Here is a 26,789-nt window from a genome sequence, read left to right on the forward strand (position 1 = left end):
AAACTGGATCTCCAGATATCATGATTTTCCCGTCATGGTTACTGGTGGACCAGATGAATATTTACCAACATTGGTCTGGCCGGTGGTCATTTCCCACCCTGCATAGGGGAACATTGAACACTTTCTGCTGGTAAAGTTCATTCTGTTTTGTTTTTTTTTTTGTCCTTTTTGTTTTTTCCAATACAAATGAACACTTAACTGGTGTGAAGTGGCTTTCGTAATGGAGAACTTATATACTCATGCCTGTTCCACTGCTGCTCCCTTAAAAAAACAAGAAAACAAAAAAAAAAAAGAACAAAAAAAAAAAAAAACAGCACGTCTTACAGTTCATCATATAAAAGCTTTAGGCTGTATTCTTATTTATCCTATGCATGCGGCCATATGCAACCGCATTTCTGAATAGAAACCAAGACATTGGTACACTTCTTCTGCTTTGTTTTTGTACAATAAAAGATAAAATGTGCATTAGGTACGCTTGTACATGACATTGTACAATATTTACATACATTTCTTAATAGCATGAAATTTCAGGATTATCTATATACATATTGAAAATGTATCAGAAATATTTGGACTGTCTATTTTTCTTAAATATGTAAGGTAATGCTTGTAGCGTTTTTTTTTTTATTTTACTATCTTATACTAGAAAAAAATAGTTAATTCAGTGAGCTGTAGACAAATTGCAACCATTTTGATGTTTTTCTCTATTTTTTTCTTGTTTTGTTTCCTACAGTTAAAACTGTATTGGTGATTGGAATTTCCAGCACCTTCTGTGGTCAGTCATTAGGTCAAGTTGATATCATGGAACAACGATGTACCACTGAAAGTCCATGTGTAGCACCTGTTAGAGAGCTCAGATCGCATCAAGGCTGAACGGACAAAGTCTCCCAAGGCTTTGAGGACGTTCTTGGGCCGACACATTCAATGTTATCTGGATATTTTCCTCCTCTTAGGCTTGGGGAGCTTCACTTGACGATCCCTCGATGGGATCTGATGGCAGATGGACAGAAAGACGGGTTATGGAGATGGCTGGATAGGTAGGTGGAGTGAAAGCAATGCTTCATGATGGAAAAAGTGATTTAATCAATTTCACACAGAGATCAATAAAGGTGAAAATACTCACCGTGCCTGACATCTTATCCAGCTCACTCATGGCCTCGTGGATAGCAGCTTCCAAGTGATTATTCAGTTTCCCTGGTCTGTTGGACAACATTTACATTTACATTTAAGCTGGTGCAGCCAAGCAGGAATTCAGCTGTTTTTGCTCTTGGACATTTGGTTGCTGCAGGAACCAAGACTATGTATCAGGACCTCTAGGTTACTGACAGGTCTGCCAAGCTCTAGTTTTCTGCAGTAAGAGCGACAGATTACAGGGATAGGTTTGCTTTGTTTTCTTAGCCTTTCCAAAACCAAAAAATTACAAGAGCAAATGTGTAATGAACAGAGAAACCTGTGTGTTCAGCTGCTGTGTTTGCATGCTTGGCTAACTGGCTCATGACCTACAATAGCAACCAACATCCAAAGCCAAGAGTTAATATATCATGAGTAACTACATGGGGTATAGTAAAAGTGTTTATTGGAGAATCAGTATAATATATTGGGCAGGTTTACTTACTTCAGGCCTCTTTTGGCGGCTCGGTCCAGTGCTTCCAAATCGTGAGTTAGTGTTTTTAGCTTCTCCGGCTCCACCTGTACGTACACGAGAGAAATCATGTGAGCGCATTCAGGACTGTTCAGTAGCACATTAAGAACTTCCCACCAACTAAAATGATGCTGAATTTGGACTGTAGTTTATCAGTTTGTCATGTCTACCAGTTAATTTGGCAGTCATCGTAAGTCAGACCTTTTCTATTCTGAAATTCTGACTTGGCAGGTAAAATGATGCCAGTGTTTTCAGCATTTTGGAATCCATCTGCTGCTATGGCCAGTGGACAAATTATCTTACAAACCATCCTACACTGGAAAATAATTTGCTGTAATCCAAGAATCTATAAAACTTTTAAATGAGGCTTTATAGTGAACATTGCTGGCTGGTAAATTTGTGAAGTGTACCAGCCACTGAAATCTGCTGTCCTATTTTGTCCGAAAATTCAAGTTGGCTGGTAAAATGATGACAGGTGGTCACAGACTGGTTTCTCACCTTGGCCTGCTCCCGCAGCTGCATAGCAGCGCTGTGCACTTGTTCGTCCCCAGCCAGCTTGGCAGGCCACGGTGGGAAGCCCTTCAGCTGGCCCCAGACCAGCTCCCCCATGTTGAAGGTCCTGGACCGGTAGTGAAGCAGCTCTGAGGAGGGAGAGTCCGGCTGCCGCAGGTCCTCCTCACTGCTCAGGCTCTTTGTGTCCGAGGGGCTGGGCGCCATACCGTTGAAGTGGCCGTTGTAGTGGCTGTAGTCTTTGGCTGTGGCCAGGGGTCCCTCCAGGCTAGTGGAGGAGCTGGGCGACTGGTCGTCCCCCGTCAGCTCCTGCCGTGGAGGGCCCAGAACCTCTCCGTAACCCCGGGTGTTGAAGTGGGGGGTGGCGCCGTTGATATGGGCGCAGCGTTCCACTGTCTGCTCCAGACGCTCCTTGTAGTTTGCAGGTGTCCGGCTGCAGTTGTTGAAGCGATAGCCATCATCGAGAAAGGCTTTATCGTGGGTCATAGACAGGCTGTGATCGTTGGACCCCTCAGTGGGGCAGGGTGGGGCGGGTGCCAAGCTGGCGGGTCGTTCCATGCAGGGACTACTCCTCACCTGGGTAGAACACTCCAGAAACTCCTCGCCACCCCAGGCGCTGTTGTTGCTGTGAGAGTCAAAGCTTCCCCCGTGCTGCGTCTCCCCGTCCCACTGCCCCCTGGGAGTCCCACGGCCAGGAGAACGGAAGTATTCATTGGCCTCAGGACCATCTGGAGTTCTCTTCCCCGGATCCATGTTCTTCTGACCCCGCCCTGGCCTCACCTGCCTTGGCCTGGTTTGCTGGGGTAACACCTCCCCTTCCTGGTGCCCGTGCAGGACTGCACTTACTGCTTGGGGGAGGTTGACAGGCTCCCCTATGGAGGCAGTGAAGGCACTCATGGCGCTGAGAGCAGGCACGGGACTTGCCTGTGTGGTCCCACTCACTGTGGTGGTTATGGTAACATGCATGCCCTTGCTGGCGGCGTCTACCACAGCTCTGTAGATGGCGTCCACCGACTCTGGGCCTCCACCGGGGCCCCTGTCAGAGCCAGGTGTACCCGCTGGAAGCCCCTCTCCCTGGGGCTGCTGCCCCTCCCCGAACTGTTGGTGTGGCAACATCCCCTGCTGTGGACACAACAACAAAGTCACAACATGATGGAAAAATGTTTTTATGGATCTATTTGAAACGCTACAGAGATAAAACAGTAACTCATCATCCCACCTGGTAGTTCTGGTAGAGGCAGGCCATGGAGCCAGCGTTGGAAATGTTGCTGTCTGTGTAGGGTGGGTTGTCAGAAAAGTGCTGCTGGCCCTGGTATCCTGGGTGGGAGGCCACCCCCTGCTGCATGCCCTGGTGGACCTGCTGCTGGTACATCTGACCTCCACTGGTGCTGACATGTGACTGCAGGCCTCCCACACCACAGCCGAGGGACGAAGGGTTTCCTGCAAAACCATCGACACATACAAGTCAAATGGACGTCAGTGGTCCCTGCTTCTTACCCCACAGATAGTGCAGGGAATAAGGTCTGACATTACAATGATCAGAATATTAGGTATTTCATTAACCGTGCTCTTGGAGCATCACATCAATGAGCAATTTCCACTTCGGCTTTTGGAAGTAGTACACTGTATACAAACAAAAATACCATAATAATCTTGTTGCGCGGATGCAAACTATTTGGACCAAACAAATTCAACACTTTAAAAGAAAAAGTTGCACATTAACAATCTGTTGCACACAAAACTAGCACACAGACACACTGTGTGGTACGGACAGACTTGTTAGCAAAACACATAAGGACAAAACACAAACAAAATATATCAAGGCCACAAACGTATCAATGAACGAAGAGAAAGCCCAGCAGCAATGTTATGCAGACAAAGCCCAAGCAGATACAAAATCTGAGGCCTAATGCTGCGTGTGTGTGTGTGTGTGTGGATGAGTGGCGACTGGAGCAGCTGGTGCGATGCTACGTAGCTGAAGGGCAGCTGTGTGTGTTCTCCATTTTTTTTCTCCTCTTGTCTTTCTTCCCCTCTCTCTCCTCTCTAACGCTGAGAGCCACGACTCGGCCAACCCCCTCCCCCTTCCTCCCCACATCCTCCGCTACTGCTATGATATAGTGACGGCTGTTGCCGAGGGAGGTTGCCATGGGAACCGAGTGATGATTGGTGGTGCTGTCCGCTGCCAGGAAGCTTGTTGGGGGAGTTGGGTGGGCGGATGAGGGGGGTTACGAGGGTCGGGTGGTGTGATTCTAGCCTGCTGGGGGATGGGGGGGCAGTCAGCTGGGTGGCAGGGGGTCTGGGGGGGTTTACAATGAACTTTGGAGTATTTGTTGATGGCAAGAGTGGAGGGGGGGTGGTGTTCAAAGCTTGCTAGCTGTCTAGAAGCAGATGCTTAGAGGCTAATGCAAAGAAGTCACTCACTAGGCCACTTTCAAAGAGCTTTCAGCGCTCTTAAGATCCCTAACATGTCATCCAAATTAGCTTCAAGCACAGGAAAATCTACGCTGCTACTCAGCAGCATAACATCTGCCATTTGGTGACAAAATATTCTTTTATCCAAAGAGCCTCTGAGTGCTTATGTGCTTTTGCCACCAGGGACCCTGGATGAACTTTTTCAGGAGCTAAGTTAATTTGCTTTATTGGTCATTTGTGAGATTCTAATTTTTTTTAAATGCCCTGATGAGCTTTGAACCACTAGAGGCACTGCAGTAATGTTTTGCTGATGGGGTTCCCTAACTGTTTGTATTACCTGTTGTACAATCGTGACACAAGGATGGTCATGAATGAGCACATTTATTCCAACAGTAGAGGCTGGTAACAGCTACCGGCAGTAATGTACTGTAAATGGTAAATAAAGAAGGAGCAGAAGACTGCAAATCAGTGTAAACTATGCAGGTTTTAACTAAAGCTGAAAATGAGGTAAGAAATACATTCAATATGTTTTCAGGCCTTAATGATATTATGCATTTCTGTTAAAAATACTGAATGTAAACACAAAAACATGCTTGTTTCCAAAGACAACTCTGGGTAGCTTTAATCTCCAAAAAAGTCAAAGTATTTAGCTTATAATGTTTATTCAAAGGAGACAAATTTTCCCAGTTGTGAGGATTTATATGGCAGATGTTTGGCATTTCACTCAAATGGTTGTCTATAACCCAACCAAGCCAACAGTGGGAAGTAGCAGTAACAAATTCTATGGCTCCAAGTGTCATGATCGGCCCCCGCAGTGACTCTTTTGTAGACTCTGGTTTGGTGTGTTTGTTTCCTGTTAAGTATTTCTTGTTTTATTTTGAAGTTATGTTGGTTGTATATTTGTTCTGGTGTTGCTTCCTGTCTTTGTGTATCTTTCCCTCCTTTGTGATTGTCTGCCTCGTCCTGATGTGTTTCACCTGTTGCCAGTTACCTCTTGTGTTTTCCTGTCTCCTTGTCAGTCTGTGTTCGATGCCCCATGTTTCTTTGGCTTTGCCTCCTTCATTTTTTCACTTAAGAATTCTTAGTTTACTTTGGGTTTGTGTTTCTGTTCTTTTCAAAGGAGTTCCTAAGTTGTTCTTCAAGTTTATGTTCTGTATGATTTTCCCAGCATGGATGTTAGTTAGTTTTTGTTCCTGGCTGTATGGTCTCTGGTTTCTCCTTCGGTCTACCTGTATGCCAGTTCTTTTTGTTATTTAAAAATTCCTAAGTAATCAGCCTGCCTGAGTGTCTGCGTTTGGGTCCTCTTCCCTGTGTTCCTGGCCTCCTCATAACATCAAGAGGATTAGCCTTTCAAAATTTGCAGAAATGTGCAGAAAAATTAGAGGCTACATAAGCCTGAGTAATAAAAAAAGACCTAACAAGCAACAGGAGGACACAACAGGTTGACTCTCTTCCTTCTCAGAGTTTAACGCCATATGTTGTTGAGTTAGACATGCCTGCATGATGGTTTGACTATAATAAGGACTATAATGTTGCCTTGGTTGTATTTACAAACAGCTTTAGACACATCCTTCTTTGTTTCATTTTTTAACTTAATAAAAAATGGCGTTACATTAACAGGGTCCATTTTTTTAGTTTTACATCACATATGCACATATAAGGATCTGGAATATGTTTAATTCCAGCACTGAATGTAGAAAAAAATACAACTACAAACCTAAAATATGCAGATTAAAATGACTGTTGCTGGAGTCACTACGAGGATGTGAAAAATGTAAATGTTAAAACTATAAATGCAACGAAGGGGTTTTTTTTCCCCTCCCATCCCTACCCCAGTGGCACCAAACGTCATGCTCTACCTCCTGGCCCACACAGGAACACCTGAATTTCTATGACTTAGGCGAAATACAGAATAACAAGGCACCTGGTGATAAGAACAGGTGGCCTGCAGCAGACCTCGGTGATATCTCCATTATAAACCATATGAGGACACACAGACGCATGATGAATACATAAACTCATCGCTCAGTCCCACAGCAGGCAGGGAAGGGGGGGGGGGGAAAAAGATCTAGGTCTTTTCAGTGGTTTCAAAACAAACGCTAACACCAATGTGCGTGTACACACACACCAAAACAGAAAAAAACATATAGTCACACACAAAGTCATTCATATGCACACAAATAAACAGAACACCACACACTGTAACACACAAGTAGTCACAGACATACACACACAGTCATTGAAATACACACACAGGCCAAAACCCTCATCAAAGGCTTCACTCTGGTCTCTATTCAGGGTCCATCGTTACTATAGCGACCAGCTAGCTGGGAGAAGCTCTTAAGAGCGCCCTATCTGGGCTGCTTCCCTTAAAGCGTGATGCAGATCCCATTTCCATCTTCTTACACCATTGACTGATGCTAGCATACAAATAAAACAAAGAGAAACACTGGCTGACTGACAATTAGCTGAGCTCCCAAAGATGAGGGGCCTGCTCATTAACTCAAAGATACTGGGGGAGCCAGACTGTCTAGGCTCAGGGCCTATCACCTAAATCCTTTAGTTTTGGTTCACTCATAACCATAGAAACCACATCTTCATCCAACCAGTAGCTTATCACAAAGGAGGGAGGGGGGATACACACTCATTAACTGCACAGGACATCAACACTGTCCTCCAGCCAGAGGGTGGTCAATCACTCTGAAATGTCACCAAACCAACTATCATTTTTAGGATTATCTCTACAAATGGGGCCAGTGGCATTATTAAAGTAACTGTTTAGTATTTAAATCTACTATTTGAGAAGATTATCATTAATAATCTAACTTTTACCATCTTATTTCTTGCACTGCAATTTCAGCAATTGATAATTTTGGGTACAAGTCACCATCATGACTGTAATCACTGGCATGTCTCACATTAAAACCCGAATTATTTTAGCCATGAAACTTCTATGTCAGAAAATAGACTAAATCAGTTTCACCACAGTAACGCACACGACACGAAACACATTAATGCTTCACGTCTCAAACTATTTAACAGTGTATGTACATGTTATTGTTGTGCCCATTTTGCTTGAAATTAAAATCCTATCATCCCTGAGTAACTGGTAAGGTGACTGCTATTGATTGTAATGATAGTATTTTTATTTTTAGCCCTGTCATCATTATATCTTTGGCCACATCAGCAGAACTGATGCATTGCAGAGCTGGCATCTCACCTGTATCTGAAATGGTCTGTGTACAGCTTCCATCACCACCTCCATGTGGCATCACCACCATGTTAGTCCGCCCCATACCATGAAGAAGGTTCTGCTGTGAGGGATGAGGGCCAGGATGGGATAGCGGTGGGGGGTTAGTGTTGGAGCGTCCCAGCGGCATGCCATCAGGGCCCACTGGTCCACTGCCTGGCCCCATAGGCCCACAGTTACTCATGGAGGAGGCTTGCATTTGGGCCATCATGTCAGGGAATTGGCCTGGACGAGAGCCCAGATGGCCCGCAGAGATGTCCAAGTTCTGGCAGTGCTGCATGGCATCTCCTGGACCCCGCAGTCTCTGCTGAGCAAGGAGGTTCTGCTGAGGGCCACCAGGGACCATGCCTGTGCTGTCGTTGTAGTGCAGCTGTGCAGCTCCTTGAGGACCCTGCCCTGGGCCAGGGCTAAGACCTGGACGATGGCTGTTTCCAGCCAGGTTGTGGGAGCTCTGGCTGCTCATGGACTGGAGAAGCTGGGCCATGGAGGTGTTTGGGGGAAGGTTTCCAAGTCGGCCCACTTTTCGCAGCTGCTCAGTGGCACTAGGCCCTGGCATGTGTGGTCCTCCCATGCCTGATTTGTTAAGCATGTTGTAGACCATGTTGTTACTTGTGTCGTGGTTTACAGCAGCGCTGCCCGACGACTGCTTCCGTTTGCGCATGGGGTCCCTCTGCTGGGCCATGAGCTTGTCTCTAAGAGCCGCCCGACCGCTCTGACCCTCAGGAGTGTTGAGCAGCATGGTGGAGTTTGGCGGGAGCATGGGGTTTAAAGTGCTGTGTCCCTCCATGCCTCGAGGGCCACTCATGGAGCCAGGGTGCCCACCACCCCCACCATTACCTCCACCACCAGCCCCCATGCCTGCCATACCAACTCCACCACCAGCCATGCCAGCAGTGCTATTGCCAGCAGCGCTGAGTTTGTTTTGATTTGCTAGCTGTGCTTTGGCTGCAGCTGACAAGAGACTGCTGGCGGGGAAGGAAGCGGCATTCTGTTGGTTGAGGATCTGGTTGAGGGGCATCCCCAGGAGTCCTGGGTGGCCCTTCTGGGAAGCGCTGGGGGTTGCCAGAGAAGAGGATGATGAGGAGGACGAGGTGGGTGAGTACATGGGGTTGCCGTGCTGCTGGGTGCCAATGGAGTTTCCCATCCCAGGCAGGAGCTGGGAGTCTTTGTACTGGTGAAGTGGGTCTGTTTTGTTGGTGGAGGGGCTGGAGGGCATGGCTGGCCTGGGAGATCCCATAGCCGACCTGGGGGAACGAGGAGGGACCTTCATGGTGCTGCATGGGGCCTGGTGCCCAGAGGGCATTGCAAAGTTCCCATGATCAGAGGAGGTGGAGGAGGAGCGTGAACGGTGAGGGGAGGCCTCTATTCTCCCAAGGGCAGGCCCGGCCATGTGGACAGGGGAAGTGACAGGGGAGGGGGACATGGAGGAAGCCGGACCACCCTGTTGAGTCCTCTGAACATGGCCCCCATGCCCCACAGGCCCAGGCTTCACTGTGGGTAAAGGTAAGTTGCTTGGCAAGGGAACAATGGCGGGAGGGGGTATGTTTACATTCATCATTGGTACCTGAGAGTGGATGTTAGGCTGGAAGTTGGAGGGGTTTGGGGCATTGGCGGGTGGCTGGCTAACTGGTTTGCTGGGGATGGGGTCCAGGATGCCTAAGGGGTCTTTTTCGGAGGTCAACTGCCTTTTCTGAAGGGCACAGGATGGTGGTATAGATGGAGGGGGTGGCACAGGATGAACAGGGGGCTGTGTTTTATGGTGAAATGCTGCACGGGGCATATCCATACCAGGGGGGAAGTTCCCCCGTGGCATGTTCATGTTCATGACAGGGCTTTTGGCAGTGGCCGTCGGGGAGAGGGGCGTGCTAGTCCTCCCTGTCATGGCGCAGGATGGCTGGCCCGCAGGGGAGCCATGGAGCATCACACTGGGTGGGGAAAGAGGCGTCCTAGTATTCCCATGGATGGAGGCTGAGCCGGGACTGCCAGCTCCTGGAAAACCACAAGGATTGGTCCTTGGAAAGCCCTCAGGGCTGGCCAGAGTGTCTGCACTGGGAGACTGTGAGCCATCTCCATACAGCTTAGCACTGGAGGGAGGTGGGCTCAGCATGCCTCCATACCCAGCTCGGTAAGGAGATTTCGGGCCTGGCTCCCCACTGCCCAGCCTCTGTGCCCTGGGGTACCCAGAGTAGAGATCGGGCTGGTGGGCTCCACCCATCTCCTGGGGCGGATACAGCCTCTGCTGCTGTTGTCCAGCTGCCATCATCATCTTGAAAGGACTCTTGCAGTCGGGCCCAACAGCATTGGGCAGGCCATCGTGGGGTTTAGTCCTTATTGCTCGTTGATTCGTGGAATGCACGGCAACCACAGATGACGTACCTTGAGGCCAAACAAAGCAGGACAGTCAGTATCTACAGTGGCCACAGTGGCTGGCGACCCAAAAAAATGACCAAAAATGTACTTTACCAAAGTGCTCGGTCTACCAAACTGTAACATTTCAGCAATGTTTGGCTGGTTGCTGGTGTTTCCTTCAGCAGAAACACATACTGAGCTACTGCAGAAAGGAGCACCAGAAACAGAGCTAAACTCTTGATGTTTTACTCTGTGTGTCTGAGGCCAGCGATCAAACATTGATTTTTGAATTCAACTGTGTTGAAACAACTGTATTTGCATGTACTTGTACCTCCCCCTGGGCTGGTCAGCGTCAGAGGTGGGTGCGTCTCCATGCTCTTGTGCAGCGTGGCCACAGCCAGAAGTTTCCTCTTGTGAATGCAGAGTTTGGTGACGTCTTCATCTGCTTTCACATCCTCCGCTGTCCTCTGCTTGACAGCTGCCCCTGGGTCGAAGTTGAACACCTGAGAAACGACAAGTTATCTGTAGTTTTTAAATACACTCCACATTTTTTTGTTTTTTTTCTAAAATTAAATTGACAACAATCAAATTGACTTTATTATTGTCAATAATAAAGTCACAGTTGCTTTGTCAATTTTGTTTCTTTGCATTTGTTTTGGGTAGTACAATGCACAGAACTGCCCTCTATTGTCAATAATTTTGAATTTTAAAAAATGATCCGTGTGGTCAGATGAGCCAGATGACTCCAAAGACCATAACATAATTCATGGCATCTGACGGCACACGTGGCTTTTGTGATAGTAATATTATAATAATGAAGGTGGGATATCCAGCAATCATGAATTCTGGACCTACAGGGACGCTGCAGGTCCAGGACAGGGGTGGCATGGCTCAGTTATAAAGCCAGAAAGACATATGTTCCTTATACTTGTCAAAGAGCGCAGACTGAGCACTGAGCATTAATGAGCACTGAGCATAATGCATTAATGTTTATAAAAACATTAATGCTCAGTGACTCTTTTGTGGACTCTTCTGTTTAGTATTTCCTGTTTTATTTTGTAGTTATGTTCCTTATGCATCTGTTGTGGTGTTACTTCCTGTCTTTGTGCTGTTTTTTTCCCCTCCTTTGTGATTGTCTGCCCCTCCCTGATGTGTTTCACCTGTTCCCAATTACCTCTTGTGTTCCCCTGTCTCCCTGTCAGTTTCTTATGGACTTGCCTCCTTTGCTGCTTTTGTTCATGTAAGAGTTCCTGAGTTCCCTTCAAGATGTTCTTTGAGTTTTTTCCCCACATGGATGTTTTTGGTTGTCCTAAGTTTTGTTCCTGGATGCATGGACTCAGGTTCCTCCATCCATCAGCTTGTAAGCATTATTTTTTGATTATTAAAATCACTGCAGTGAATCGAATGAGCGTCTGCATTAAGGTCCTTTCCTTGTGTCCCTGGGCCCCCATCACAACAGTCTTAGGACAGTTAAGAATTTCTTAGTTTATCCACAAGTGTCACAGAATGCGCCCCATATATAGAGAGAAAGAAAAAGGGTCAAACCATTAAAAGTATTAAACCATTACATTAAACTGATGTTTTGAAAGTTTTTGAAATCACTATTCTCCATTGAAAGAAGAAAATTTAAGGGCCATGTAGAGGAAAGGAGGGAGGAGAATGTTTGGAGATTGGTGGGATTTACATTTGCTTTATTAAAACATCAGTTATAGAGCAGAGAAGCCAACATTTTCACAGATGAGATGATATCAGCCTGATAATGGTCCGATCTGACAGACAGGGTGTGTTGGGACAAATTTAGCTCCAAGAAGGATAATCGGTCAGATTACTGCATGTAATGTGATACAGTGGATGCTTCAAAACACACCGACATTTGTAGATTGGTCCTTCACAGAGATCAGCGGAAGTGGTCAGTGTGAATTTATTTCATACATCCCGAGCATATGAAATGGGAGTGGAGAAGTGGATTAGGCTGCAGAAGAGGTTTGAGAGCTTTCTCTGGACATTTGAATACTTTTTTCCCACTTTGAAAACTGGTCACTATTGGAATTCATTGAAACTGACATTAATTCAAGCACAACCGCAGCCACAGTCCTCCGTGAAGGACAAAACTACAAACTTTTTTCAGACACCTTTCAAGCTGACAGGGGTGACTTTTTGATACTCAAAGGACCATTTCAACAAAAACAAAAGCCTCACTTCAACAATAGCCTGTCAGAAGTTGTTTTCACCTTGGTTTGACTAAAGTGACACCATTTCCTCCTCACAGACATGTTTGCTTCCTCCCCATTCCTCCCTCCATCCCCTTCCCTCGTTTCTAGCTGCGGTCATGAATGTCAAATATGTAATGTGTCCTATCTTGAGGCCAAGACACGTCAAGAGCTAATTGTACGCTCTGAATTAAAGTATCATGTAGTCTGCAGAGGCATTTAGCTAACACTCATTCTCTGTGTCTTTGAGCAAGTGCAAATTTCTTCATCACCAACATCATCACATCTGCTCAGGACGCCAGTCAGTTTTTTACAAGCAATTACCAAATGAAACAAACAGCTAAATGGCCTTTAATTGTTGCAAAATAAATTAAATGTCAGAATTAACAAACCTTAAAATTGCACAAGGCTTTTGGATTGTTAAATGTTTTCCCATGTGTTCCCTTTGTATTAAAATGGATCAATCAAACGTGTGGCGTAGTGTGAAACTCACGCCGAGTATGCGGAATAAGACCGAGAGGTCAAAACTCCTGCACAAGCAAGCATGTAGTGTCTTCAGTGACCTTTACTTCTCCTCCAAGAGCAACTGGGAGGAAAATATACTAAAGAAAGAAAAAATAATCTTCTCCTTACAATGTGACTGTTAGGTCAACCTGAAAAAACAGGGACCGGATCAGACACACGATCCCCCAAACCTAAACCGAAATCCTGCTTGACGTCATCCGCTCTTGTATGCTTAAAATGACATGAGTGAACAGCTGATTAATCAAGCTTGTTAGAAAAACGATGACCAAAAGTGACATGTCAGGCACAGAAATACACATGCACATTTAGATTTGATTGACTGTTTTTTAATCTGTTTGGGTATTTTTGGGTAAACTGTATTTTTATTTCATTTGCAGATTGTGACTTCTGGAGCCACGTTAAGAGGCAGCAAACAAAAAAAAAAATTACCTTGTGGAGGATGAGTGGGCACTCTAGGCCGCATTTGCAGGTTCCATCTGTCAGCAGGTAGGTCTTCACCTGCTCCAAGCTGGACAGCACTGAGCCACTGGGACTGCACATAGAAAACAACATTAGGCTGAGGGCAGGCTTCAGCTGGTGTAGCTCCAGAGTAAAAATACTGCTGTCATATGTCGCAGCACTTATTTGCATTGTTTGAAATGGGCTGTTGAATATCATTAAATATTTTTTGGGATTGAAGCTCCTGAAAACTGATAATGTTTTGCATTTAACTGAACATTTTTATGTGGAATTATGTGAATACGTAGTGCTCCCACAATTTTATCGCTGACTCACAAGAAGCCACTGAAATGCTCCGCTGACAGACGTACAAATGATTTTTTTTTTTAGGTGTGTTAGCAGCTCCTTGAGGCAGCTTCTGCTGCAGGTTTTAAAGGCTTGCAACCATGAAATCAAACACTAATACCCTCCCACTCCACAGTGCTACGACACAGTGAAATTCTTTTATCCTTGTGAAATTAAAAAGTAGAAATTAGGAATATGATCAGCACGTCACAGCTGCAGCAAAGTAGTTTTAACCCTTGAGAAATGAAAAGCTTTGTGCCAAAAAGTTGGGGGAAAACTTGAAAAATACCTCCAGTGGTACATTTCAAACTTGCCACCGATGAACGAAGAACAGTATGTACCACTGGTTGTTTCCATCAAACACATACACTGGTAAGTTGACAAAACATCCAGTGTGTGAATCATCGGCCACAGCGGCTGCGAAAATATCTACTGTGGGGATCTGTAGCTGCACATCCCTGAAGCAAATGCGCACTTTAAATGTAAAAGAACATGAGCAAATACGTGTGTGCGGTGACAGTATCAGGCCACGGTCACAGAAGCAGACAGGATTCTTTCCAACACCCAAAATAAACCTGACACCAGCCAACTGCTTTAGTTCATTGTGGCTGGTAAATACACGTGCTGGTGTTCATGTGCCGGGAAGGACACCAACTTCCAGTCTACATGACACAGTGACTGGTAAAGGATCCAACTCGTTAGCCAAAGTCCCAGTCTCATTCTGTAGACCAAATTTTTAACATCATCATTTGTTTAGGCCCTATTATATATGTGGATAAGAACAATTCAATAATCACAATTTTTTAAATCAGTGTTTACTGTCTCTGTGTCTCAGTAGCATACCTTTTTGCTGTCACGCATCTGATGGTTTGATGAAGTTGAATATATTTTCCTACCTTATGTATATGACCCCTCCGCTGTGCTCCGCCTTACGCTGCCAGCCAATGGGGACCTGGACAGGGACGGCCTGCCTCTCATCTCCCGCCTCACAGTCCTTTCCTCCATTCATTGCTCCACTGGTTTTACGCTCGACACCTCAGAGGTATATATATCAGACATCAACCAGTGTCTTCGCAATGCACGTCATGTTCGTCTTCCAAAGCCGTGGTGGAGGTGGTGGTGGTGGGAGGGTTGAGGAGATGGGTGGGGCTGCAGGATTATGCTTCAGCGTGGGACTCTGCTCTCAGGTGGAGCTGATGGGGTGGTGGATGAACGGGTGGTTGGGTAGGGTGAGGCACGCTCACGGCAGACCCTACCCTTTGAGCTGCTTCATGGCTACGGTGCTAAATTGCGCATGGACTGCCATTACTGCATCTTGTCATTCAGAGCCATCCGACTCGGGAAGAGGTCGGCTGAAGGGGTGACGATCAGGAGTCGCTGTGCGCTGTGCTTTCACAGGAAAGTCCTACTTTACTAGTTTTTTTACCATTTGTCTTTTAGCTACCCAGAATCCAGTCCCTCAGTCGGACAAGTAGAATACGTTCAACATAACGGTTCCCAAACGCAGTTGGGTAGTGGTATTCCCATGGTTCCTGTGAGGGCAGAACAGAAGAGGAATTAATGGTCAGTGAGATCCAGTTTCTTTGCAAGAGTGTAATGATTTAATCAGAGCCCTCTCTTATGACTCTATCTATGACTCTATGAGTCTATCTCTCCCCATGACTATGATCTGTAATGCAGAGCTGCAACAAACAGAACCGATCGGCAGATTAAATGATAACGGAAATAACTGTTAGTTGAAGCCTGAGTCATAAAGATGTCTCTTTTTCCAGATAGGTCTATATCACAGATTGGCTTTCAAATGTATAAGTATTTAAAAACAACCAAACTCAGTTCATCAAAATGGTTCATCCGGTATCTCCTCCAGTAATGACCTGATTAAGTGGATCAGGTATCAGCCACGATAAGACCAATTCACATTAAAGTCATCTTTTTTATCAGTGTCATTATAGATCATCGTCATGGGGAGCCAGAGTCAGATTTTAGTGCCACGTCAAACTCTGGCCTCACGTCACCTTGAATAAAAATGATTTCAGTGAGTGCCTTGCAGTGCAGTAAATGCAGATTTAAAAACAGTACTACACAATCAGTATTCAGTATCAGCGGATCCTCACGGTTGAGGAACGGGTATTGAGAGTGAAAACGTTGGATCGGTGGGCCCTGCAGAACACTAAGGATGCACTCATCCTTTTTTTTTCCTTTTTCAGTTCCGATTTCAGTGAAAACATCAGCGATTTGCTGAACTGATATTCACTGTAAGATGAAGTATTAGTAAGTAGTAGAATGTACTTGTGTTGTTTTTACTTTCCCTTCTATGGCTTCTGCAGCTGCAGCACAGCCCCCCATGGGGAGCAAAACGAGTGAGGACAGGGTTAATGAATGTCACAGAGCAGTATCAAAATATTGAATAGTGATTAAAGCCCTACACTTCAGCACCGTAGAATCTCCATGGTTTAGGTTTGATAGTTAATTACCATAGTTTCTATTAGAGTCAGTGTCATGCTTGTCTGGTAATTGGCCCCTACATTACAAGTAAAATGACCAATTTTGTTATTAATGTGATTAAAAGAGGCCAGATTCTTAAATATCCAGTTACATCTTTTTTTACACAAAACAGTTGAAATAAGTTTTAGATTTTAAACTAACACACCTTCATTTTCCACCAAACAAACTACAATATTTGATAAGCAGACTTGGAACAGGATCCAGGTTCCATAAAATGCTATCGGACCCTAATCGGCTTAATAAGGTCAGTACAAAAACTGATACCGATCCAGTGTATCGGACAAGTAGAAGTAAATCCAAACCAATTTAGAGAAGACACACACACGTTGGGTGAAGATATTAACTCAGTCTCCTGGCTGGTGTTTATTCGTTCATGGTTGTCTGCAGTTCAATTACTCGTGATGCTTGGGGTGTTTGTTTTACAATAAACCAGGAATCGAAACTGGACCAGGATTTATATAGCCAACAGATCACAGAAAACGCCTTAATTGCTCACCAAATAACAATTCTACACATCTGCTCAGGATGTCCCTTCCTATATCTTTTTTTTTATCTCATGGTACAAATATTCCAGGTTTACAGGTAAAACTTGTTATAACCTATTTAAACATCAGGACTGTGTCATAAAGAAACGTTATCTCGTCAAAACATGACTCTACAGAAAGACAACAAAAAATATCCATTTGATTTTTTTTTCCACGGTTTTATTGGCAGTTTTCCCTCTCTCTCAGACACGAGAAGAAGCCCATCAAAGCTGGTAAATCAGGCTGAATTCAGTCTGTGAGTGATGGAGCTCCATGTAAAGCCTCCTCTCAGCCGCCAGTGCTGCTGACTCATAACTGCCCTGTGAGCTGCTGAGACCAAACCCAGCGACACCACCACAGAGGAAGAGAGGCAAGGAGGGTACTGCTAACCGTGGCACAGTAAAAATGAGGCAGCAGCTGAATGTCTACTGTTTATCTGGAAATACGCAGCAGCAAACATCATCTCAGGAGAGGTGCGTAGTGTCCTATCAGAGAAACCACCACATCGTTAAAATCTAATTTCCCACAACTCCATGTTTGGAAAATGCAGAGGTAACAGAGAAAACATCATTTCTATTGTTGCGTTCACACTGGAGGGGAAAGAACAAATAATTTCCCCAACAAGTGCTTAGTGCAGCGTCTGCGTTTGAGGATGTCTGAACTGTGACAAATGTTTCACCTCTATCTTTAAGGTTTCTGTTTGGTATTTTGTCTTTTTTTTTGTTTGGTTTTATCAGCAACAAAGACAGGAGGGACAGATAGAGAGTGGATTAATGTACAGCAAAAGTCCTGGACCAGCTTCAAACTGCAGACATTTTGATGAAAAATGGCGGTGCTTTGCCAAACGTTTTCATCGTAAGCTTTGGCAAAGCCTGCGCTCCCTGAATCTGCCACCTTGCTAATGTGAAAGCATGAATTTAAATCTCAACTTTTACCATTTTTAAGCGCCCATCTCTACCTGCTATTGCCCGAATCGTGACTTAACAACTACCATGTCCAAATTACATACGGCACTTACTAATCTCTAACCTTTTACTGCAGGCTGAGATTTTTTAAGATTACGCTTTTGGCCTTTTCGCATTTATTGTTCATAGAAAGAAGAAAAGGACAGAGAGGAGCAGAGAGGTGGTTAAAGTCAGGACGTTGCGCATACATGAGGAGAAATGCAGAATGAATTCAGTTATTACTGCATATGCACGGACCACCATTATTCCACACTGCAAAGTGAATGAAAAAATATAATTAAAACACAACGTGGGCTGATCACATACAATAAATCTGTCTAGTGTTGCAGGGGCGCCATCAATGCATGAACTCTGATGCTGAACTATAAATCAAAAGCTATGCCCCGGGTCTTTCTTCAAATGAAATCCATGCATCCTCTTTAAGGTTAATATTCCCAATACAACAAATACACTGGCTATGTTTGGTGAACTGGTGAATCTAGAGCATGTGGACTTATTTTTTGGCAGATTAAGACAATCAAAAGATGATATATATCGCCCTCGCAGGAACACAAGGCATCTTGTGTCATGCAAATTGTCTGTTATGTGTCTAAATGCAGAATTTCTTCATGATGCCTAGTTGCAATGGCACCAGCAATATGAAATTTGATTAACTGACAGCCTGTCCCTGAACAATCTGCTACACAGAATTAAACACCTCACATGCAGAGCTCCGCTTCAGCTTTTCAAGAGACAGTAAGTAGGTAAACTGCTGTTAAGGACATGTGATACGCAGACCAATACTACTAACTGCGAATCTGGAGATGGATGAAAACTAAAAAAAAAAAAAAGTCTGGTGAACAGACGATTTTGCTTGAAGCTTGGTGAGTTCATGTCACTAACACAGTACGTACTTGTGGATCACGTATGAGTTTGGTTAGGTGCCAAAAAGGCATAACAGCAATTAGAGGAGATATAATCATTTCAAGACACTGTGCACTCACTGCTATGATGAAGAAGAAGGGAAACAGTGAAATGTCATCAACTATTGTGCAGCAGTTGAATATGATTTCAGTCCTTCTGTGGCATTTTAGTGCCTGAGTCTGAGGATAAATTGGTTTGGAAATAACCAAAAACCCACCCCCTAACCCTAACCCTGAATTAAAATGTTCCCCTCATTGTTGTTGTTCCTATTGCCACTACAATTGACGTTGGGCCGAAATGCCCTTAGTAAATGACAAAGGAGAGTAGCATGGAGCCTGACAACGTCACAGCAGAGTACCTGAAGTCATTTTGTGGCACGTAGGAAGATAAATCTGATCTCTTTGATAAGGTGAAAGTTGAAAAGTGAAAACAGACAATAAAATTCAAAATTATTTCACGTTTTTCTCCCCAACATAACACAGAGGAAAAGATGCAGCAACACTGGAAACATATTTTGGGGGGAAAGAACCAGTTTTGGCACAAAGCGACCTTGCATGTGATGGGAATTCAACACAGCTTGGACTGAATCCAGCTGCAAACTTCATACAAGCAGTGTGGAAGAAGATGAGGACTCGGAGAAAAAGTTAATGCAGAAAAAGACATAAATACAGGCACTGGAGAGTTACAGCAATGCGGTCTCAGAAAGAAAGAAAAAAAATGTTTTAGATAAGAAATCGCATCAAAATGACAAGTGGAACCAAAGCCAAAGGTTCCTGAGTAACTGAATTTGCAGTCCATTAAGGATGGCGGCTTATGTAAATGAAAATGTTCTATCCTAGTGTCCAGATTTTAAAGAATTTGATCAGACAAAGTAGCTTGTGCGCATTTCATTACATGCTCAAGATGTAGTTTTCTTTCCTTTATGATCTTGCATCATTAAAGTGGTTCTTTTTGTGATATCTGCCGTGTTTTGTTATCTTAACAGTGAAATGAATGCATCATAGCAGTTGCTTATTACTGTAGTGATCACAGGAGGTGCATGTCTGATATTTACTTTGCTTTTAACAAATGTCTGTCCAACCCACAATCACTTCTGTCCTTACTCACCTAACCCTGCACCAATGGGAAGCCTTAATTCTTCACTGAGTGCCAAATGAAGAAAGCCGATTAAAAGTGATAGTGAACACTGCGAGGACAGTAATTTTCAGACTTGTAGAATCAAGGTAACACAATCTCAGTCCAGTACAACCTTAAAAGACAGAAATAAATATGTGTTGACCCTGAACATGCCTCAGAGCTGTGCTGTCTTAATGTGATTTAAAGTCTGGTTAATTTTTCATACACTAAACACTATCCATATACAGATAAAGAATGTATTTAGAGCAAGCTGACATAGACAGGAGGCAGGCTACACCAATAATAAGAAATTATCACAGGTGCATTCAACAAACCATTTATAGTCAGATTTTTGAAAGTTTGATTTTTATAAGAGGACTGATATTACACAGAAAATCTAAATGTGTGTACAGGCAAATTAGAGGCTTGTGATGCTGTTACCATCACCTTGAATACAGATAGTGTTTGGGAGGTTTATTGTTTATTATGTATAAAGTACGTTTTTCCAAAAGGTATACAAAGGCAGCTGGACTTGCTTGAGGTTCTTGAAGACATTTCACCTCTCATCCAAGAGGCTTCTTTAGTCCTAATTGACTGGTGGGGAATCCAGGTGTGTGTGGTCGTTAACACCTTCAGAGTCACATGTGACTCGTCTTCTGGAACCTCAAGCAAGTCTAGTTGGCTTTGCACACCCTTTGGAAATACCATGCCCTGGATGACTGAGACTCTTCATACATGCAAAGTAAGGTTTTCCATCATGTATTAATAGTCACAAATGTCTCTGACTACTTATGAGCATGTATTGTAATGCATTATATGCATTTACATCTGCATTTAGAGCTGTGCACTTATGATCAGATCTCTAAAAGTGCATTCAGTGTTAAATGAACAGGGTCTGACGTTTGTTGTCAAATAAAGCTAGTGTTAAGAACAGGTAGCAAAGCATGTACAGTTTGTGGAGCATGATAAGGAATAGGGCACAAACTGTGCAAACCCAAAAAACCCAAAAAGGTAAAGCAGACTATTCTGGTCTTCTCTCACTAAACATCTTGATATCTAACACTGCTGTTTTAGTACCTGGCTAGATTAAAGCCATTAATTCTCAGCCAAGCGTTTAAATCTTGCTGTAACCCCATGGAGTTGGCTAACGCTAGCTTTAGGGGTAAATTAGCCATATTGTCCTGCAGCAGCCTTCAAAGTTGACAGCTACACAAGTTGGCTTGCTGGATGACAGGACCTCTTCACCAAAGCTGGAGAAGATGACAACAAGCCTGTGCACATAACCAAAGCAACCTTAGGTGCCTGAGCGTTAGATAATAGCTAATTAGCTTGGTGAACATTAGCCAGGCTGCTCATCAGCTGTGTCAAGTGTTGCTTTATTAACGTTTTTAGCGACAGCCCTGTGGCGTCAAAGGTTGTTTAGTTTGTCACCGGGCGAGACGTGCAGCTTAAGCTCCATCGTCTGCGGGCCTCGGCGTTAAAAACTGGCCGTGTCAACAAGCGAGATCAGTCCTGTCTGACTGGGCTTTTTGATGCATTGGACACAGCATCTGAACTAGCTGGGGGTTAGCATGCCAAGCGTCAGCTGTCTAGCTACCGTTAGTTAGCTAGCCAGCTAGCTTGTTGTAACGAAAATGAATTAGAGGCCAGCTCGGGTACGCTAATCACATTTTAGCATTTTATTGATGAACCGTAACTGGGACCGCGCACGCTGCGGACCCGCAGCCCAGATCCCGATCTCAAACTGTCGAAGTAAAAAGCAGCTAGGCCCGCGTTGGGGTTTCGAGCCAAGGGGCCAGGCAAGGCCAGGGCCAGGCCGAGTTAGCACGGGTTAGCTTAGCATGCTAGCTAACAGCCGTGCAAACCCGTTGCGTTCGCAGAGAGAGAGAGCGAAGAAGAAGAAGAAGAAGAGAGAGAGAGAGAGACCCTTTTCAGGCACTAACGTTTCTGTCTGCGCCAAATCAATCCGTAAACTGTCCCGTATTACACGGGCATCCCTGCGGATGCATACCGGTGCTGAAACAGTGAAACGAGTGAGCAACGGCGCGTTTCTGACCTTAGGAAAAATAAGAATAAGAAGCATACCCATTAGTTCTCTTGCCTCTGCTGGTTCTCCTACACTGGGATATTGGAAATGATGGAGAGCCGCACTGCCCATGCGCCGAGCAGGAGCAGCCAGCAGATGGGAGAGATGATGCACGTTTTCATCCAGGGCTCAGTTACACACAAACTCTGCATGGCCAAAGTTAGGAATAAAAATCATCAAATGAATAAGAGAAAAGTAGATATGTGCAGTGGTGGAGGAAATATCCAGATCATTAAGCATATTAAAGTATTCAAAGTAAATGTACTAAAAAAGTACTTACTATGTATTTACTATCACTGTTTTAGTGTGTAAACAGCATATTACTGTGGTGGAGGTCATTTTTAACTATTTTGCCAAGGATATTATTGTCATTTCATTTAAATGTTGGTATTTTCCCCTGATAAAATGACCACTGATTATTTAAAACAGTTGCTGGTTAATCTTCTGTTAATCAGAAAATAAAATGAAGTGATGAGATGCGGATGTGTGGGGAATGTGGTGGGTGAACAAGGCACAACCAAAGAGGCCAGAGGGCTGTCACAAATAACATCTCATTCATGCTGAACCTTAAATAATTTCTGCATAAATTAAAGGCTTCACACAAAAATCCACTAAAGGAATTATGAGTTATGTAGTAATTACTCAAGCGTCTACACTTTGTGTAAATCTAAACTCAAACATATCTGACCATAAAACTCCTCTTCAGTGTTGTTACTATTTGTAAAATCTCAGCAATAAGTTGATTTAGTGTTTCTTAAGTTTGGGGTTTTTGTTTTACAGATGACTGAGCTTCTGGTGACGTCAGCTGTCCAGGTTTTCATGTAATGTCTTTTCAACCAGTGCAAGTAAGTCACACTTATATGATTTTTTTTGTCTGGGGTCTGCATAACAGACAGATACAGGCCAAACAAGATGAAGGACATCCCTTAATGATTGTTAAGTCTTTTCATTATAACATAATAATAAAATATAACATACTTTGTCAAAAATAAAAAGTGATACTGAGAGTGGTGGACTACCCACTCATCTCAGGCTATTTTCTGCTCTGCACCTGTTAAATTTAATGGTTTCTAGAAACCATTTGCAGTATGAAAGAAAAGGAAAAACATTTGAAAAGGAAGTAGTATTTGGAAAATAGTATAAACTGTATCTAAATCATGCAAAACCACCAGTGTGGTTATTCAAAATGCAAAATATAAACCTCAGAATTAAATACAATAAAAAGTAGTGAGCAGAAATTTTACCTTATGAAATAATAAATCAAAATAAATACATATTCATTGTCAGGGTTAGAAGAAACCCCCCTCCCATAAATAATTACATGAAATTCACTAATAATAATCCCATTAACAGAAAAAGACATATTTTGCTAATAGCTTGGAGGTATTGTGTCACACTTAATGAGGTATACTGTGTTAACAAGATTATTCCACTATTAGCTGCAAATTATTGCAATGTTAATAATTAATTACGCTAATTGGAAGGTTTCACATGAAAACTTTTCACCGGCTGTATCACCTCTGGTCTCTTTAGTGTTTCATCAACCATAACAACACAGTGCTAAATATCTGAAATGTATGAACAAGATAAATGGGGAAAAAACACAGTTCTTCACAGGAATACCACAGTGATATTATTGGAGATAAATGCACAAACAAACAAATAAGATATAAAAAGACAACCAACAAACCAACAGTAACTGAGTAATGTGCTCTTGAGTAAGCCACTGTTGTTTTGTGTTTATTTCCCCATTAAGACTGTATTGAAGTGAATGAAAATCTGAAATTATAAAACATAATGTTACAGGAGTGAAAACAGATGCTCAGAAATATAATTTCTCTGGATAAATAGGACATAAGAGCCTAAAAAACAAGGAGTTCGGTGATCTGGAGTGAAAAAGAGATGCAGCTCGAGGTGCAAATGCTTGAATTTTGTCTGAAGGTCAAACCTGAGGAGATGTTCAATTAATTCAGTGTGTGGCTGCTGTAAAAGGGCCGCTTCATGTATTTTTAAGGGCAAACACAGAGCAGAATGTGTGAGGAGAGAGTCGTATTTTAGAATAATGTGACAGGCTAAACGTGAGCGGAGACTGGGAGACGATTTGTGGGGTATCTGGTGGTTTATTGTGCTTTTTTTCATCAGTCAACCAAAAGCCACAGGAAGCGTTTAAGTATCTCCAGAGCTTCTCCATCACTGTGAACGAGGAAAAGATGTTGTTATGCAGGCAACCCTCAAGACATTCACATGAACCATCCCTCCTAATTTTATCACAATCAGAGCGGTGGTGGCAATTATGGCCTTACAGATTAAAAAAAAAAATTCAATTTATGATTACATATAATTGCCACCATTAGGGCAATTAGTTTTATTTTTTGAAATGTTATGCATCACATCTCCAAATTTAGCCAGAATGACACAGATGTTTTCTGTGTTGTTTCTGTGATCATGTTTCTGTTTTGTCTCTCCAAAGAAAGTAAAAGAGATGGGGGGCTGGGATATATCTGCTAAAATTCAAATTCTGAACATCTGAACTATAGACAATAATAGCAACAATAATAATATTTACTAAAACCACTGATGAAGTGGTGATAAGATATATCAGGCTTTGGAGACACACACAGTTCTTATTAGTGGGATATATTAATCCTTTAATTAATTAATCCATTAATTTGTTGACAATAAGAAAAACAGAGTAGGCTCATACTTTAAGGAGGAGAGACATAATGATGTTCAGTTTTCCCTGACCGTCTGTTGTACATATGTGTAACACCTAACGAAACACAAAACAGCAGCAAAAAAAAAAAAAAAAAAAGAATAAATAAATAAATTATAAATGCAGTAATATTCAGTCTGTAGCAGCAGCTACAACTTTATTTGCCTGTAGGTGGTGGCATTAACACATCTACATCTGCAAGTTTAAATTACAGCTCCATTATTATTATTATTTTATTTTTATTATTATTATTATTATTATTATTATTATTATTATTATTACTATTATGTATACAACACATCTTCTATGTGATGGTGAATTTCTTTTCTATTCAGTTATATTCCGGGTCTGAGCCAATCACAGCCGGAGTTCAAGTCAACGCAGGAAGTCGTCATAGCTGACGGACCAGTATTCCCGCGAAGCTTGAGACCTCTCAGTAAGTGAATTACCGTTTTCTGTAGTTGTTATAATCTCATGTGTATACATTGCTAGGTGTACTAACGTTATTGCAATTTACGTAATATGAGTAGATTTACCTCGATAGTACAAAGGTTGCGCCCCGATGACTTCACATCAGCGTGGAGAGAAAGTGAGACCAGACCCCATTCTTAAATAATCACAGATTATTGCGTCCTTGCTCGCTGGCAAATATTAATACAGTCTTGAATATAACCTGTGACCGTCCCCGAATGATTACGAATCACCTTATAATTCGGCATACATACCATCCGCTAAAACGTCAGGGATTGTATTATATTGTATAGATTCCAGCTGTTTTATAAACAGATCTACGGGGCCGTCTTTGACAGTTATTAAAGTGGAAATTGCATGCACATAAATGTTTCTTGATGCATTAGCCATATGCCGAATTGAATGGTAGTTTGTACCAATAAATGACAACCCTGAATTAATGTCACAGCGTAAATGCACACACGTAAAAAGCGAGATCATGTGTTGTTTTGACGAATACTGAACCGGAGTTGGGCGGAAATTTGTTTTTCGTCATATTTTGCTGCTGCTGTGCAGAATAAAAGCCGCATTAAAGTAGTTACCATTTTCTCTGGACATTTTTCAAGACCCTGTAGCACATTGTGGGAACCACTAAGATTATGGTCATGCATTTTAACCAATGAACAACATGTTTTGCTGTTTAGAGTCACACCATCATGAGTAAAAGGAAGGTGAAGGATGCTCATCTACCTGTAGGAGAATGCATCACACAGGTGTGTAGGAACCACTGTTTATCCTCTGTTGACAATTATTTACACACTGAAAAGCTACTGGATGACAACACAATATACTAATAATTTCATGATGTGTAACTGTAAGGTCTTTATACACCTTCATTTACAGGTGCAGACGATTTTAAGGGAGCGTCTTTGCCATCAGCAGCTTCCTGACAAGCCGGAGGGAATAGAAGCTCAGCACAAGTAGGTTTATTTCATCGATGCTGGTGAGACAATCTGAAACCTGAATGTTGCCTCTAAAAATTTAAGTGTGTTATTCAACACAGGAAGAATGAGGAAGGAAAAGTTTGAGCAGAAAAGGCTGTGGTGTAGTTAAAAGAGGCAAGATGAAGAGAAGATTCACATAAGGTTCATAGAAGCTGTAGTAGGACTGTCATCTATATTAAAGAGACACTGTGGAGCTCAGTGTGAGTTTCAGTGACCCAGTTCAGTCTTACCTGGCTGACAGCGCTGTCCCAGTTTGGAGGTTGGAAAAGCTCCCAGCCGACTTAGATACAACACAAGCATCCCAGGTGTTTTTCAGGTAATGAAGTCCACCTCCAACACCGGGGATTCTATCATTTGTACTCATTAAATAATGCAGCCAGTTTATTTACTCTTCAGAAAAAGAGACAGTGTTGTCAAACTGAGCTTAATACTCTGATTAATTTTATATTTTGCACCTGGAGGAGCATTGTGGGTATTGTAGTCAAAAACTGTGTCTTTTCAGACACCTCCTGGAGCTGCTGAAGCGGACGGCCATCCACGGGGAGAGTAACTCAGTGCTAATCGTCGGTCCCAGAGGAGTGGGAAAAACAATGGTGAGCCTCCGCAGCCAGCTTGAAATGGGCCTCTGGGTAAAAAAAAACGGTTGAAAAGATGATGAATTGTGTGGAAGCGCGTTTAAATCCTGGGAGGTTTGTAACGTCTGATGGTTGTTTGGTCTGCGTTTGTGTTTTTGCGTCTGCAGCTGCTCAGGTGTGTGTTGAGAGACCTGCTGGAGGAAAAAGAAGCACAGAAAAACCTGCTGCAGGTTCATCTCAACGGTACAGACTCTGGCTCCTCACCGT

The 26,789-nt window shown here is 43.2% G+C and overlaps 2 protein-coding genes across 3 annotated transcripts in view; one reads left to right on the forward strand and one right to left on the reverse strand.

Annotated features, from left to right (window-relative positions):
- On the reverse strand, positions 1–21,826 carry LOC121178160 (methyl-CpG-binding domain protein 5-like). Its single transcript, XM_041032688.1, has 10 exons — positions 21,780–21,826; positions 14,578–15,213; positions 13,328–13,430; positions 10,495–10,666; positions 7,785–10,190; positions 3,372–3,592; positions 2,141–3,274; positions 1,616–1,689; positions 1,124–1,199; positions 1–990 (listed from the first exon to the last, which is right to left on the reverse strand). The coding sequence occupies exons 2-10, from the start codon at positions 14,688–14,690 to the stop codon at positions 928–930; spliced, it is 4,362 nt and encodes a 1,453-aa protein (XP_040888622.1). The 5' UTR covers positions 14,691–15,213; positions 21,780–21,826; the 3' UTR covers positions 1–927.
- Positions 20,363–26,789, forward strand: part of orc4 (origin recognition complex, subunit 4) — an 8,746-nt gene continuing 2,319 nt past the window's right edge. The window contains exons 1-7 of one of the 2 annotated variants that reach the window (XM_041032689.1): positions 20,363–20,436; positions 22,561–22,625; positions 24,829–24,929; positions 25,648–25,716; positions 25,847–25,923; positions 26,450–26,540; positions 26,690–26,765. In XM_041032689.1, the coding sequence (XP_040888623.1) occupies positions 25,660–25,716; positions 25,847–25,923; positions 26,450–26,540; positions 26,690–26,765 (301 nt within the window). In that variant the 5' untranslated portion in view covers positions 20,363–20,436; positions 22,561–22,625; positions 24,829–24,929; positions 25,648–25,659. Of the gene's footprint in view, positions 20,437–20,644; positions 20,706–22,560; positions 22,626–24,828; positions 24,930–25,647; positions 25,717–25,846; positions 25,924–26,449; positions 26,541–26,689; positions 26,766–26,789 lie in introns of those variants that run through there. The other variant, XM_041032690.1, reaches the window with a different exon arrangement.

The sequence above is a fragment of the Toxotes jaculatrix genome, chromosome 24 (assembly GCF_017976425.1).
Source record: "Toxotes jaculatrix isolate fToxJac2 chromosome 24, fToxJac2.pri, whole genome shotgun sequence".
NCBI classification, from domain to species: Eukaryota; Metazoa; Chordata; class Actinopteri; family Toxotidae; genus Toxotes; species Toxotes jaculatrix.